The sequence below is a fragment of the Nomascus leucogenys genome, chromosome 1a, assembly GCF_006542625.1.
Source record: "Nomascus leucogenys isolate Asia chromosome 1a, Asia_NLE_v1, whole genome shotgun sequence".
Classification (NCBI taxonomy): Eukaryota; Metazoa; Chordata; class Mammalia; order Primates; family Hylobatidae; genus Nomascus; species Nomascus leucogenys.
The window spans coordinates 29,764,450-29,780,193 of NC_044381.1; the positions used below are offsets into that span (position 1 = coordinate 29,764,450).

A 15,744-nucleotide genomic window follows, 5' to 3' on the forward strand; every position below is an offset into this window, starting at 1 on the left:
ATGATAACCTGTTTATACAAGGTTCTAGAGCAGATTTCTAAATGGATAGCTACTGTGTGCTTGTTCGTTCTTAATTAGTATTGGATAGTTACTAAATACTTGTTAGTACTTAGTAGTTAGTACATAATGGGTGGTAAATCCTAGCAGCCAATATTGGTTCCCAAATAACCAGATGACAGGGATAGAGAAGGACACAGACACGGCCTATCTGGATTTCATGGTGCCTTTGATTTTTCACATGAAGGTTGTGTAGGGAAGATAGAAGCATGAGATGAGATGATAATATAGTTATCTGGATTCACCACTGGCCAGCTGAACCATATGAACTCATGGATTGATGCTAGCTTAGGAAGGCTCTGTAGGAGCCAGAACTGGGCTGAGAGCCAGCCTGTAGAGACAAAAGAGGCCCGGCCCTGACATCAGAGGGTTCAAACATGATGTCTGAGCCCCACCTACGGTCTGCCGGAGGTGGTTGGAAGGAAGAGCCTTTATCCTTACAACTCTTACTGAAATTCAAATTTTTAGGTTTTGCAAAAAAAATGGTGGACCTGAAGGAAATTTGACAGGAGCATGTCTCAGCTGTATTTAAATTTGTCTCAGCCAATCCCCTTTTGAATGTTCAGAGTGTAAGCTTCAGGAGGGCAGCGTGTCTTAGTGTGACTTTCTAGTCAGTTCAGGTGCTTTAAGGAGACAATTAGAGATCAATCTGGAAAACTGTTCATCTGAATTTTTAATACTTAAGAAAACAAGAAATAGTTAAAAATATATATTTATATAATATGTGTGTGTGTGTGTGTGTGTATATATATATATATATATTTTTTTTTTTTTTTGAGACAGAGTCTTGCTCTGTTGTTCAGGCTCGAGTGCAGTGGCTCAATCTTGGCTCACTGCTACCTCTGCCTCCCAGGTTCAAGTGATTCTCCTGCCTCAGCCTCCTGAGTAGCTGGGATTAAAAGCACGTGCCACCACACCGGCTAATTTTTCTAATTTTAGTAGAGACGGAGTTTCACCATGTTGGACAGGATGATCTTGAACTCCCAACTTAGTGATCCACCCGCCTTCACCTCCCAAAGTTGTGGGATAACAGGCATGAGCCATCGTGTCTGGCAATTCTATTTAATATTTAATAATAAATAATTGCTGTAGCTTTACTTTAAATTGTGGAATTCTGAAACTGGAAGGGAACTGGAAATGACTTGTTGAATCAAGTCATTTTAAACTTTTATTTTGCCAGTGGAAAAAATAAGCCCCCAAAAGAGCAGGGGACCTGCTGATGTCCCATAGTAATTCAGAGCTGGAGACGAGGTTAAAGGCTTTGTGTCTTATCTCCAGGGAAAATTTGTAGACAGCGTAGCTCTTCACGTGACGAGCACTCTCACCCCAGTCATCCCCCAATTCTCTACTCACTTGAGAACATAAATTGGATCTTGCCACTCTCTACTCATTTTTCAGCACGTCAAGCGTAAGATCCAGACTCTTTCCCAGGCCTCTCTCATCTGGCTCCTCTCCTCCTCGATTGTCATTACTCTTCTTCGTAGCTTATCCTACTCCAGCCATGTTGTCTTCCTGTTATTCCTAAAAAGTAGAAACGCATTTCTTCCTAGGGCCCTTGTACCTGCACTTGCCATCACTTTTGTTCAGAATGTTCTTTTCACCAAATCTTTGCCCAGCTTGTTGTCCATCATTGTTTATGTTTTGGCTGAAATGTCTTCTCTTCAGTAGGTTCGTTCTCCCCAGTCACTGTCTTTTTATTTTGCTTTATTTTGGGTCATCTAAGATTATCTTATTAGTTTATTTGTTGTTGGACTCCTCCATGGGCATACGCCTCCATGAAGGCAGGTATTTTCACCTTAGGCCCTCGAATATACTGGACAGCATCTGGCATGTAGTAGATGCTCAATGAATATTTGTTGTGTGAGCAAATGGTTGGTTGATTGGATTGAACTGAGTTCAGTGTGTAAACATTTAGGGCCTCTTTGCATTCTATTTTACTTATGTATAAAATGATACATAATGATGATATAAATGATATCACAGCATACAAGGCTGTTGTGGGATCAAGCAATCAAATGAGATCATGCTTGCCTTTTCCAAATGGTGAGGGAATAGATGCATGTTTGTGGTGGTTATGGAATGATCCTGTGCTCCTGAGGCAACAGAAAGGCCAGGCCCTCTCAGGTAATCCTATTCTTGCTGTCTTCCCTTTGCAGAAACATGCCCTGCCAGGCAGGGGAGGAAGAGTGGACCACTGCCCCAGTTCCCCAGACCATCATGGACCTCTTCCAGAATGGGAACTGGACAATGCAGAACCCTTCACCTGCATGCCAGTGTAGCAGCGACAAAATCAAGAAGATGCTGCCAGTGTGTCCCCCAGGGGCAGGGGGGCTGCCTCCTCCACAAGTGAGTCACTTTCAGGGTGTGATTGGGCAGACAGGGTGCAGGATGGGCTGGTAGCTTCCACTTGGAAGCAGGAATGAGTGAGATATCATGTTGGGAGGGTCTGTTTCAGTCTTTTTTCTGTTTTTTTTTTTTTTTTTTTTTTTTTGAGGTGGAGTCTTGCTCTGTCACCCAGGCTGGAGTGCAGTGGCATGATCTTGTCTCACTGCAACCTCTACCTCCCAGGTTCAAGTGATTCTCCTGCCTCAGCCTCCCGAGTTGCTGGGATTACAGGCACTCCCCACCATGTCTGGCTGATTTTTGTGTTCTTTGTAGAGATAGGGTTTTGCCATGTTGGCTAGGCTGGTCTGGAACTCCTGACCTCAGGTGATCCACCCGCCTCAGCCTCCCAAAGTGCTGGGATTACAGGCGTGAGCCACTGCACCCAGCCCTGTTTCAGTCTTTAACTTGCTTCTTATCATAGGAAAAAAAATGTGAGTTTTGAGGGGAGAAGGTTTGGACCACACTGTGCCCATCCCTGTCCCACAGCAGTAAAGTCACAGGACAGATTGTGACAGGCCTGGCTTCCAACCTTGGCTCTGCAACAAATGAGCTGGTAGCCTTTGACAGGCCTGGGCCTGTTTCTTCACCTCTGAATTAGGGAGGCTGGACCAGAAAACTCCTGTGGATCTTGTCAACTCTGGTATTCTTAAAGACTGGGAAGGAGTCTTGGGCCATTTTTTTTTTTTCTTGAGAATTTCAGGAAGAGGAGTGCTTATGATAGCTCTCTGCTGCTTTTATCAGCAACCAAACTGCAGGATGAGGACAAGCAATTCTAAATGAGTACAAGAACTAAAAGAAGTCTTGGTTACCACTCTTGAAAATAATAGCTAAGCCAGGTGCGCGGTGGCTCACACCTGTAATCTTAGTATTTTGGGATGCCGAGGTGGACTGATCACCTAAGGTCAGGAGTTTGAAACCAGCTTGGCCAATGTGGTGAAACGCTGTCTCTACTAAAAATTCAAAAATTAGCCAGGCATGGTGGCACATGCCTGTAATCCCAGTTACGTGGGAGGCTGAGGCAGGAGAACTGCTTGAACCTGGGAGGTGGAGGTCGCAGGGAGCCAAAATTGCACCACTGCACTCCAGCCTGAGCAACACAGCAAAACTCCATATCAAAAAATAAAATGAATAAAATAACAGCTAATCTAGTCATCAGTATAACTCCGGTGAACAGAAGATTTATTAGGCATAGTGAATGATGGTGCTTCCTAAAAATCACTTGACTACAAAGAATCTCATTTCAATGTTTATTGTTTACATGTTCAGAATAAATTCTTGGGAAAGACCTTGGCTTGATGTAAGTGAATTACCAGTGCCGAGGGCAGGGTGAACCCAGTCTCAGTGCTGGTTGACTGAGGGCAGTGTCTGGGACCTGTAGTCAGGTTTCCAGTCACACTGTGGACATGGTCACTGTTGTCCTTGATTTGTTTTCTGTTTCAATTCTTGCCTATAAAGACCCGTATGCTTGGTTTTCATGTGATGACAGAGAAAACAAAACACTGCAGATACCCTTCAGGACCTGACGGGAAGAAACATTTCGGATTATCTGGTGAAGACGTATGTGCAGATCATAGCCAAAAGGTGACTTTTTACTAAACTTGGCCCCTGCCTTATTATTACTAATTAGAGGAATTAAAGACCTACAAATAACAGACTGGAACAGTGGGGGAAATGCCAGATTATGGCCTGATTCTGTCTATTGGAAGTTTAGGATATTATCCCAAACTACAAAGATGACGAGAGAGACTGTGAACATTCAGTTGTCAGCTTCAAGGCTGAGGCAGCCTGGTCCAGAATGAAAATAGAAATGGATTCAAAGTCAAATTCTGCCACTTAGTAGCACCTTAACCAGGTAACTGGTTATCCTTTTAAGGCCTTAGTTTATCTAAATTGTGATATTAACGTTGCTCTTTTAAGTTTGTCATGGGGACTAAATTAAATGATGTACATAGAGTGCCTTGGGTACTCTCTGATAGGGGACTCCATGATAATTTGTGGTCTCGTGGAGGGAGCCCTGGGAAGGTTTAGGAGCCTGCCTTGGCTGTGGAGCCTTGGGAGAGCCTTCTAGCTTCCCGGGACATGGCAGCCTAGTGTTGAATGCTTGGCTCAGCAAATGTTTGTTCTGGTTTCCTTCCCATCAACTTGGTCAGTTGGGGTCTTTCACTTAGGAGTTTCTCAGTGACTTTAAATGGCACGCGCATGCTGGAATGATAGTGACCATGAGTTTCCAAGAAAGAAGCATAACTTCTCCATATGTCATCCACAATTGAAATATTATTGTTAATTGAAAAAGCTTCTAGGCCGGGCACGGTGGCTCATGCCTGTAATCCCAGCACTTTAGGAAGCCAAGGCGGGTGGATCACTTGAGGTCAGGAGTTTGAGACCAGCCTGGCCAACATGGGGAAACCCCATCTCTACTAAAAATACAAAATAAGCTGGGCATGGTGGTGCATGCCTGTAATCCCAGCTACTTGGGAGGCTGAGGCAGGAGAATTGCTTGAACCTGGGAGGTGAGCTTGAACCTTGCAGTGAGCTGAGGTCACGCCATTGCACTCCAGCCTGAACACAGGCTTCTTTTCTCTAGCACAGCCCTACAAAGCCAGCCTGATTCTAGGGTTATTTCTGTCCCTTCCTTATATCCTCAGGTGGATATTTACTCCTTTTGCATCATCAGGAATAGGCTCAGTGCTTTCTTTGAACTGATTTTTTGTTTCTTTGTCTCTGCAGCTTAAAGAACAAGATTTGGGTGAATGAGTTTAGGTAAGTTGCTGTCTTTCTGGCACCTTTAGGTCAGGAGCCGGATGGTGTTGTAGGAGTCTTGGATTGAAGAAAGCCTTGGGGATTGTTTGTCACTCACACACTTGTGGATGCCATCTCACCGTGAGGAGGCCAGAAGCCCTGTGAACATGTGGAGCACACGGGGCACAGACAGATTTAGATTAGGCCTGCTTTATAGAGTTTCTGCCTAGACCATCGTGGCTCAGTGCCCAGCAGCCCCTCCAGAGGCCTCTGAAATATTTGATGTACTGATTTCCTTGAGGAGAATCAGAAATCTCCTGCAAGTGTCTAGGGATTTCAAGTAAGTAGTGTTGTGAGGGGAATACCTACTTGTACTTTCCCCCCAAACCAGATTCCCAAGGCTTCTTAAGGACTCAAGGACAATTTCTAGGCATTTAGCAAGGGACTAAGAAAGTCTTAGAGGAAATAAAAAGTGCCAAAACCATCTGTTTGCACTGTATTTCAACCCATTTGTCCGTCTGGGTTTTGAAGGAACAGGTGGGACTGGGGACAGAAGAGTTCTTGAAGCCAGTTTGTGCATCATGGAAAATGAGATCGGTGATGTGGCTACCTCACGGGGCCTGAAGGCTCCTTGTTACTGATTTCCACCTTTTCTCTCTGCCTTTCCCCAAGGGCCAGGACTCCTGGATCTCTGGGCAGAGCAGACACAGGCCCCTATAATAGCCCCCATGCTAGAAAGGAGCCAGAGCCTGTGTGTAAGGCCAGGGCAGCCTACTCTGGATAGTGCGGGGTTCCCACTTTGCCAACTCCCCATCTGCTTGCCTCCAGACCCACGTTCACGCCCGAGCCGCTGGGTCGGAGGAGCATCTGTGAGATGAAACACCATTCTTTCCTCGATGTCTCAGCTATCTAACTGTGTGTGTAATCAGGCCAGGTCCTCCCTGCTGGGCAGAAACCATGGGAGTTTAGAGATTGCCAAGATTTATTAGAGGAAGCTGACGTGTAACTTCTCTGAGGCAAAATTTAGCCCTCCTTTGAATAGGAATTTGACTCAGTGAACCTTGTACACACTCGCACTGAGTCTGCTGCTGATGATACTGTGCACCCCACTGTCTGGGTTTTAATGTCAGGCTGTTCTTTTAGGTATGGCGGCTTTTCCCTGGGTGTCAGTAATACTCAAGCACTTCCTCCGAGTCAAGAAGTTAATGATGCCATCAAACAAATGAAGAAACACCTAAAGCTGGCCAAGGTACAATATCTATTGTAAGATGTATCAGGAAAAATGGGCATGTAGCTGTTGGGATATAGGAGTAGTTGGCAGGTTAAACGGATCACCTGGAAGCTCATTGTTCTGAATATGTTGGCATACAGAGCCGTCTTTGGCATTTAGTGATTTGAGCCAGACAAAACTGAATTACTTAGTTGTACGTTTCAAAGTGTAGGTCAAAAACAAATCCAGAGGCCAGGAGCCGTGGCTCATGCTTGTAATCCTAGCACTTTGAGAGGCTGAAGCGGGTGGATCACTTGAGGTCAGTCGTTCGAGACCAGCCTGGCCTACATGACGAAACCCCGTATCTACTAAAAATACAAAAAAATGAGCTGGGCTTGGTGGCACACACCTGTAATCCCAGCTACTTGGGAGGCTGAGGCAGGAGAATCGCTTGAATGCTGTAGGCAGAGGTTGCAGTGAGCCAAGATCACACCATCGCACTCCAGCCTGGGCAACAAGAGCAAAACTCCATCTCAAAAAAAAAATTTTAAAAATCCAGAGATTTAAAAGCTCTCAGAGGCCGGGCACAGTGGCTTACACCTGTAATCCCAGCACTTTGGGAGGCTGAGGCGGGGGGGGATCACAAGGTCAGGAGTTTGAGACCAGCCTGGCCAACATGGTGAATGAAACCCCGTCTCTGCCAAAAACATAGAAAAATTAGCCGGGCATGGTGGCGTGCGCCTGTAATCCCAGCTACTCGGGAGGCTGAGGTGAGAGAATTGCTTGAACCCGGGAGGCAGAGGTTGCAGTGAGCCCACTGCACTCCAGCCTGGGCGACAGAGCGAGACTCCGTCTCAAAAAAAGCTCTCAGAACAACTAGATTTACAAATTTGGCCAGTTGGTAAATAAACTGGGTTTCAAGCATACTTCGCTGAAACAATCACTGACTAAATAGGAAATGAATCATTTTTTTTTTTTTTTAAGCTGGCAAGCTGGTCTGCAGGACCTGATAAGTACTCACTTCATTTCTCTGTGTCTCAGGTTTACCATTTTTAAGTGAGAATTAAGGGGCTCTGATAAAATGGACCCTAGGATTGTGGACAGCAGTGATAGTCGTAGAGTCCACAACTCTGCTTTTGAGTGATGGTCGCATGTATCTGGCACATCTGCAGGCAGAGTGTGGTTCTGGCTCTTCAGATGATGCCGGTGGAGCACTTTGAGGAGTCCTCACCCCACTGTGATAACCAGACATTAATATCTTGGGGCTTTGCATCCCAGGATTTCTCTGTGATTCCTTCTAGACTTGTGGCATCATGGCAGCATCACTGCTGTAGATTTCTGGTCACTTGGTTCTCAGGAGCCGTTTATTTAGTGGCTTCACATTTAATTTCAGTGAACAAGGAAATAGTGGTATTGCTCCTCACAGGGCCGTCCTGTTGTCCACAGGTTCCAGATTGACAGTTGCCCCTTATCTATGTGAACAGTCACAACTGAGGCAGGTTTCTGTTGTTTACAGGACAGTTCTGCCGATCGATTTCTCAACAGCTTGGGAAGGTTTATGACAGGACTGGACACCAAAAATAATGTCAAGGTAAACCACTGTCTTTGTTCTAGTAGCTTTTTGATGAACAATAATCCTTATGCTTCCTGGAATACTTTCAACTCATGGTAAAGTTGGCAGGGGCATTCACAACAGAAAAGAGCAAACTGTTAACTTTACCAGTGAGGCAGTATGGTATAGTGTAGTGATTCAGAGAATTTGCTTTGCCACCAGCCATACCAGGTAACCTTGACTAAGTTACTTAACCTGTCTAAGCCTCAGTTCCCTCATCTGTGAAATGGAGACAATAATCTTGGCTACCTCCAAACTGTTGTGAGAATTCAATGAGTTAAAGGTATAAGGTCCTCACCACAGCGCCTTCCCACATAGTCAGTGATCATTGTGTCCTGAACACTATAATTACTTTGCCATGTTCTCTGATCATAGTGTTTTGCCTTGGTAGGTGACCAGAATTTCCTTCTGAGGTTTATGGGCATGGTTGGTGTTTGTGCACGTGCCTGCAGGAGCAGGGTTTGGGGGCATTACCTTGTACCTGGTATGTTTTCTTTCAGGTGTGGTTCAATAACAAGGGCTGGCATGCAATCAGCTCTTTCCTGAATGTCATCAACAATGCCATTCTCCGGGCCAACCTGCAAAAGGGAGAGAACCCTAGCCATTATGGAATTACTGCTTTCAATCATCCCCTGAATCTCACCAAGCAGCAGCTCTCCGAGGTGGCTCTGTAAGTGTAGCTGTGTCTGAATGGATGGAGTGGGGCAAGGAGAGGGTCATGGAGGAGGGGAGAAAAATATGAAGCTCATTGTAGGGGAACAGCTGCACAGACCGTTACGTTATGATAAATCTGGGTTGATCCAGGCTCTGGGCAGAAGTGATAAGTTTACAAATTGGCTGGTTGGGCTTCTTGAACTGCAGAAGAGAAAATGACACTGATATGTAAAAATCATAACATTTAGTGAATTCATATAAAGTGAGTCCAAAAATTGTTAAATTATAATTTAATTATAAGTGTTTAATCAGTTTGATTTGTTTAAAAACCACTGTTTTAAACTTGGTGGAATATGTTTTTATTAGCTTGTATCTTTAATGCCTAAATTAAGCTCTGTGTGTGTGTGTGTGTGTGTGTGTGTGTGTGTGTGTGTGTGTGTGTGTGAAGTTTAAAGCCAGGGTGGGCTAGTTTAAAGTATGCAGCCTTTGGAGTCATACAGATCTGGGTTTGAATCTGGTCTCTAAACTTTATAGATGTATAATATTAAATGAGGCAGTTCATGTAAATTGCCAAAGCCAGCACTCAGCAGAGTTGATGTTTCGCACACATTAGATACCTTTCCTGTATATGGAGCATGGCAGTTCCTGTTTCTGCTTTACTCGGCACTAGGATCTTTATACCAAGACCCCGTGTAATGGGCTTATAAGACCATTCTTCTTATAAGAATCTGACATAATTTTTGTATGTGTTAGATCAATAGGCTACATACTGTTATTTTCAAGTTGATTTACAGCCAGAAATATTAATTTATTTGAGTAGTTACAGAGTAATATTTCTGCTCTTATTTAGTTTTCAAGCCCCACTGGTCCTTTGTGTGTGAAAATTTACAACTTACAGCTCTTACAAGGTCACAAACAGTGGACCAAAGTGAATACCATTAACCACTCTGACTTCCTTCATTAGTTTTATTGTGGCAGTGGACTCTTTTGACCTCAGTAATATCAATTTGGGATTTACATTGTCATATTTTTAGACTTAAAAATGATCATCTTAACCCTGAATAAAATGTGTCTGGTGAACAGATGTTTTTCCTTGGGCTGTGCCTAAGATATCTCTGTGTGTGTGTGTGTGTGTGTGTGTGTGTGTGTGTGTGTGTGTCCATGTCCTCACTGATTGGGCCCCACCTGCAACAAAGACCCCTCAGATTTTCACACCCTTTTTCTTTCCAGGATGACCACATCAGTGGATGTCCTTGTGTCCATCTGCGTCATCTTTGCGATGTCCTTCGTCCCAGCCAGCTTTGTCGTATTCCTGATCCAGGAGCGGGTCAGCAAAGCAAAACACCTGCAGTTCATCAGTGGAGTGAAGCCTGTCATCTACTGGCTCTCTAATTTTGTCTGGGATATGGTAAGGACACAGGCCTGCTGTATCTTTCTAATGTCTGTCAGGGCCATGGATCGATATGGATAAGAAAGAAAGAGCCCTGGCTATCATCAGGAAATATTCCAGCTACTCTAAAGATGTATGAAAAAGGAGTAGCCAGAGGCAGGTGATCACTTTCATGACACCAGACACAGCATTGGGTACCAGAGTTCATGTCACACCGGAGGGAAAAATCTGTACACAATGATGAAAATTAATACCACTACCACTTAAGTTCCTATGTGAGAACTTTCCCAAGAATCAGAGAGATGCAAGTCAAAACTCCAAGTCAATGCCTCTAACTTCTCTGATGGGTTTTAACCTCCAGAGTCAGAATGTTCTTTGCCTTACTAGGAAAGCCATTTGTCGTTTGAAAACTCTATACATTTTATCAGCAGCTTATCCATCCATTGCAAATATGTTTTTGTGCCTGCTACAATATATTGCTTCTATTTGGACCAATATGGGGGACTTGAAGGAATTCTGAAGTTCTATTTATTGTAAAGTACAGTTGAAATATAGCTCCCTGTAACTTCCATTAATTATAAGCTACACAGAGCAAATCTAATTCTTCTCCCACCGAACAAGTCCCTGGACATTTAAAAACAACTTTCATACTCTCATTTAACCTGAGTATTCCCCAGATAAGATGATATATGGGAATACACCTTGTAACCTCCGAAGCACTGTACAAATGTGAGCAATGGTGGTGGAGATGATGATGAGGTGTTTGCTGTTTATAGCAAGCCTCTTAGACTTTGTCACTCTTCTGATACGATTGTCCTTGTATGGCTATGCTCTATATTGTTAATGTCCCTTTTCAAAAGCAAAGCCAAGAATTAACCTTGTGTTCAGCCTGTGGTCTGAATGGTTATGAGTCCAGAGGGAGTTAATCTTTAGCCCACACTTCTATTACTGCAGCACAAAGATTTTGCATTTTGGAAGGAGCACTGTCTTACTGGCAGCTTAGTGGTAAACCAAAACTTCCATTTCACACAAATGATTGTGAAATGCAGGTCTCCTTCATTCTATACAAATTCATTTGATTTTTTTGAAACTAAACTTTATATTTATCCATATTAAATTACATGTGTTTTATTTTTGTTTTATCTTGATTCAGTAATTACTCCATTCAGTAAACACAGACTGAGTGCTATGTGTCTGACTTAATGCCAGGCATAGGTGATTCAGAGATGAAAAGTCAAGTCCCTGAACCCATCTCTTATCTTCCTGGGTATTATCTGTCCCTCCCTGCTTTAGAGCTCCTGAAATTTGCTAGAAGCATGTCTTCATCTAAGTTGTTGATAAACACATCAAGTAGGATTGGACTGAGGCAGAGCCCTGTAGTCTGAAGCTGCAGTTCTTCTAGCAGCTGACAAGCCCACTATCACTTCCCTGCCTGTGCTTTGCTCTGCCAGCTGTGAATTCTCATAATTGTCCTATCGTCAAGTCTTTATTTCTGCATTTTACTGCTTGATACACTGTTAGGACAGACTTTAAAATTATTCTCAGTGCGATGAAACTATTCTGACATTCATGTTATGAGCAGTTACCTCATAAATAGATTACACGTGAGATTGAACTTGGGCAGACTGTAATACAGCATTAATGATGAAACAGACACAGTCATCTTCGGGAAGAAGAATGGAAGCTTATTTGCTGCCCGTGAAATTGAAATTACTCTGACTGGGAATCCATCGTTCAGTAAGTTTACTGAGCGTGACACCTTGGCTTGGCTGTTGGAAAGACAGAAAGGGCATGTAGTTTATAAAATCAGCCAAGGGGAAAATGCTTGTCAAAATGTATTGTCCAGTATTTTGATTAATAGTTTATGTGGCTTCATTAATTCAGAGTTACTCTGCAATATGTTTATCTGCCCTTTCTTGTGTGATAATGGTGAAGACTTGTGTGATGCGTTGTATATTTGATTTAGGGGTAAACTGTATGTCTTTGTTTTCACTTTTAGTGCAATTACGTTGTCCCTGCCACACTGGTCATTATCATCTTCATCTGCTTCCAGCAGAAGTCCTATGTGTCCTCCACCAATCTGCCTGTGCTAGCCCTTCTACTTCTGCTGTATGGGTAAGTCACCTCTGAGTGAGGGAGCTGCACAGTGGATAAGGCATTTGGTGCCTAGTGTCAGAAGGAGGGCAGGGGACTCTCAGTAGACACTCATCTTTTTGTGTCTCAACAGGTGGTCAATCACACCTCTCATGTACCCAGCCTCCTTTGTGTTCAAGATCCCCAGCACAGCCTATGTGGTGCTCACCAGCGTGAACCTCTTCATTGGCATCAATGGCAGCGTGGCCACCTTTGTGCTGGAGCTCTTCACCGACAATGTGAGTCATGCAGAGAGAACACTCCCGCTGGGATGAGCATCTCTGGGAGCCAGAGGACAGTGCTCAATTTTGATCTTATTCCGCTTGTCAGTGGTATTGACGCTGCTGACTGCCTTGTCCCGTCTTCAGAGTCTGTCTTCCCTGAGAAGGCAAAGCACCTTTCTTTCTTGCTGTGCCTTACATTTTGCTGGTCAAGCCTTTCGGTTTCTTTTGACAGCTTTTTTTACTTCTTTCTTTTTTCAATGTTGCCGTTACCAAGAGTAGCTCCTCTGCCTTCCACTTTACACACGAGAGCTGGGCGACACCATTCAATTCCAAGGCTTTTACCATCACCTCTCTTGGTGTTTTTATTGTCACCTCTAAGATCTATGCCTTTAGCCTTGATCGTAACCTTGAACTCTAATCTCACATTCTCACTTGCCTAGTGGAATGCTCCATTTAGATGGCATACAGATACCTCAAACTGGACATGTCCTAGTTTTCTTTCCCCAGAACGTAATGCTTTTCTTGCCATCCCTGTCACACTCAGTGGCACTACCATCCACTCAGTTGCCCAAGCTGGCTCTTAGAGTTATCCTAGATGCTTGCTTTGCTGTTGCAGATTTCCCACATTCAACTGGTTATGTTGTCGGTTCTTCCAGGTATGGACCTCTAAAATAAAGCTTCCTCTCCATTCTGGTTGTCATTGCCTTTGCCCAGACACAGTACACAGGGCCTTTTACAGTTGCACAACTCTTCCTGTGCATACCCACCACACCCTTTCCCAGCTGTAAGCTTCAGATGAGTTGTCCCCAGCCACCATGCTCCTGTAGGCCTGGCTTGAAATGTCCTTCTTCTGTCCCAGGGTCTGGTAGTGTATCCCTTGTCCTTCAAGATTTAGCTAAAATATGAAGCTTTCCTTACCTGCTGGGAGGCATTCTCTCTTTTGTCTGTGCTCTCAGAGTCCTCAGTCCATGCCTCCAGTACAACGCACATGCACTTACATGGTAATTTCCTGTTTACATACTTTTCCTACTCGGAGTGGAGTCTGTTTCTTACTAACTTTTGCCTCTCCCCTGTCCTAGCACAGTGCATCCAGCGTATAGCCCCTTACTCAGTTGGTAGATATTTGGCCACTGTTGCCTTGTGGGATCATAAATTCTGATGTATTTGAGAAGAATTTCTAAAATTCTAACAAACTCCTGAAACTCAAATATTGACCTAGACATGAGCAATTTGCTTTTAAAATGCTAAGGGATTTTTAATGGATTTGCTTCTAATTAAATCTAGCCTGTTTCTAAGCTTCATTCATTATTTCTCCATACTCAGAGCATTTCTCCAGATTTTCTAAAGAATAGAATTTTATTGCTACATATCATCAACTATGCCTGCTGCTATTTAATTGGTATCTGAATTAAAAAGTCCGGTTTGTCCCTAGAGAATCAAATTTTTTCTTCACTCCCATATTTCAGAATTTGATACATTTTTAGGATAAACCATGAATGACATCCGTTTCTTCTCCCTCGCCCCCTCTTCCCTCCCATTTTTTTTTTTTTAGAAGCTGAATAATATCAATGATATCCTGAAGTCCGTGTTCTTGATCTTCCCGCATTTTTGCCTGGGACGAGGCCTCATTGACATGGTGAAAAACCAGGCAATGGCTGATGCCCTGGAAAGGTTTGGTGAGTGAAGCAGTGGCTGCAGGATGCTTTAATGGAGATGGCACTCTGCATAGGCCTTGGTACCCTGAACTTTGTTTTGGAAAGAAGCAGGTGACTAAGCACAGGATGTTCCCCCACCCCCATGCCCAGTGATAGGGCTCATGCCAACACAGCTGGTTGTGGCATGGGTTTTGTGACACAACTGTTTGTCTGTGTCTCTGATAGCACTGAGAAAAGTGAAAGGGCAGTTTTGAAGTTAAGGAAGATAGTGGCATTTGCTTGGATCCATTGGCTCGTGCCACTTTCTTGGTGGGTTAGAGGCAATGGAAAATCAAACCACAACTTTGAGAATTAGAAGGTCAGGGAATCAGAAGGAAAGATGCAAACTTTGGCTCTATTAGGCGAATCATGTGCCTGCAGATGGGGTCATATATTATCTTTTACACAGTCTATAAAATGATAATGTATTACATCTTTTTCTACCTTTAGAATGGTTAAAAGTATTTCTCTTGTGGCCATATGGTTATTATTCATCCATTAGATAATATAGTCAAATGGGCCATGTTATTTACTGGACATAGAAGAGGGGCTTTTTTCCAACTTGGGGTACAAAGGAGATTTGTAAGGAATTTAAGGAATGGTTACATGGAACTAGATTTAATTGAATCTAGTGATTTAATTGATTCACTAGGATACATGCTACTGAAAGGGGAATCTGCTTAAAGTGCTTTCTAATATTTCTTATTACTAAAACTTAGAATTTATTAAAAATACTGACTGTAAAAATTACTTGGGTTGTTTGCCTTTTCTAAAGGATTTTTGGCATGTCTCATTAAAAAAAGAAATATTAGATATCTTCAGTGAAGTTAGAAATCGAATACACATTGTCTCTGAAATTCTGATTGATACTGGGTCATAAAAAGTTTTCCCAAATCAGACGTGGAAAGTGATCACTCCCTTGTTACTCTTTTCTCCTTGTCATGGGTGATAGCCATTGGTGTTTATTGGAAGATCGGTGAATTTTAAGGAACATAGGCCCAAATTTGAGGAAGGGCCATGGTTTTTGATCCCTCCATTCTGACCAGATCTCTGCATTGTGTCTACTAGGGGAGAATCGCTTTGTGTCACCATTATCTTGGGACTTGGTGGGACGAAACCTCTTCGCCATGGCCGTGGAAGGGGTGGTATTCTTCCTCATTACTGTTCTGATCCAGTACAGATTCTTCATCAGGCCCAGGTGAGCTTTTTCTTAGAACCCATGGAGCACCTGGTTGAGGGTCGCAGAGGAGGCGCACAGGGAAACACTCACCAATGGGAGTTGGATTGAACTGAACTCAAAATATGTGATAAAACTGATTTTCCTGATGTGGGCGTCCCACAGCCCCCTCCCTGCCCATCCTGGAAACTGTGGTGGGTTGGTTTTATAATACTCCGTTAGAGACTGAATCTTTGTCCTGAAAAATAGTTTGAAAAGTTCATTTTTCTTATTTTTTCCCCCAAGACCTGTAAATGCAAAGCTTCCTCCTCTGAATGATGAAGATGAAGATGTGAGGCGGGAAAGACAGAGAATTCTTGATGGTGGAGGCCAGAATGACATCTTAGAAATCAAGGAGTTGACGAAGGTGAGAGAGTACAGGTTACAATAGCTCATCTTCAGTTTTTTTCAGCTTTATGTGCTGTAACCC

General features: G+C 43.4%; 1 protein-coding gene across 3 annotated transcripts in view; it reads left to right on the forward strand.

The window, feature by feature from the left end:
* Positions 1 to 15,744, forward strand: part of ABCA1 (ATP binding cassette subfamily A member 1) — a 147,369-nt gene that overhangs the window by 119,806 nt on the left and 11,819 nt on the right. For all 3 annotated transcript variants that reach the window (XM_030826599.1, XM_030826653.1, XM_030826715.1), the window contains 12 exons: positions 2,214 to 2,403; positions 3,929 to 4,023; positions 5,170 to 5,202; positions 6,325 to 6,430; positions 7,908 to 7,982; positions 8,504 to 8,673; positions 9,888 to 10,065; positions 12,047 to 12,162; positions 12,275 to 12,419; positions 13,957 to 14,080; positions 15,167 to 15,296; positions 15,561 to 15,681. In XM_030826599.1, the coding sequence (XP_030682459.1) occupies positions 2,214 to 2,403; positions 3,929 to 4,023; positions 5,170 to 5,202; positions 6,325 to 6,430; positions 7,908 to 7,982; positions 8,504 to 8,673; positions 9,888 to 10,065; positions 12,047 to 12,162; positions 12,275 to 12,419; positions 13,957 to 14,080; positions 15,167 to 15,296; positions 15,561 to 15,681 (1,483 nt within the window). The remainder of the gene's footprint in view (positions 1 to 2,213; positions 2,404 to 3,928; positions 4,024 to 5,169; positions 5,203 to 6,324; positions 6,431 to 7,907; positions 7,983 to 8,503; positions 8,674 to 9,887; positions 10,066 to 12,046; positions 12,163 to 12,274; positions 12,420 to 13,956; positions 14,081 to 15,166; positions 15,297 to 15,560; positions 15,682 to 15,744) is intronic.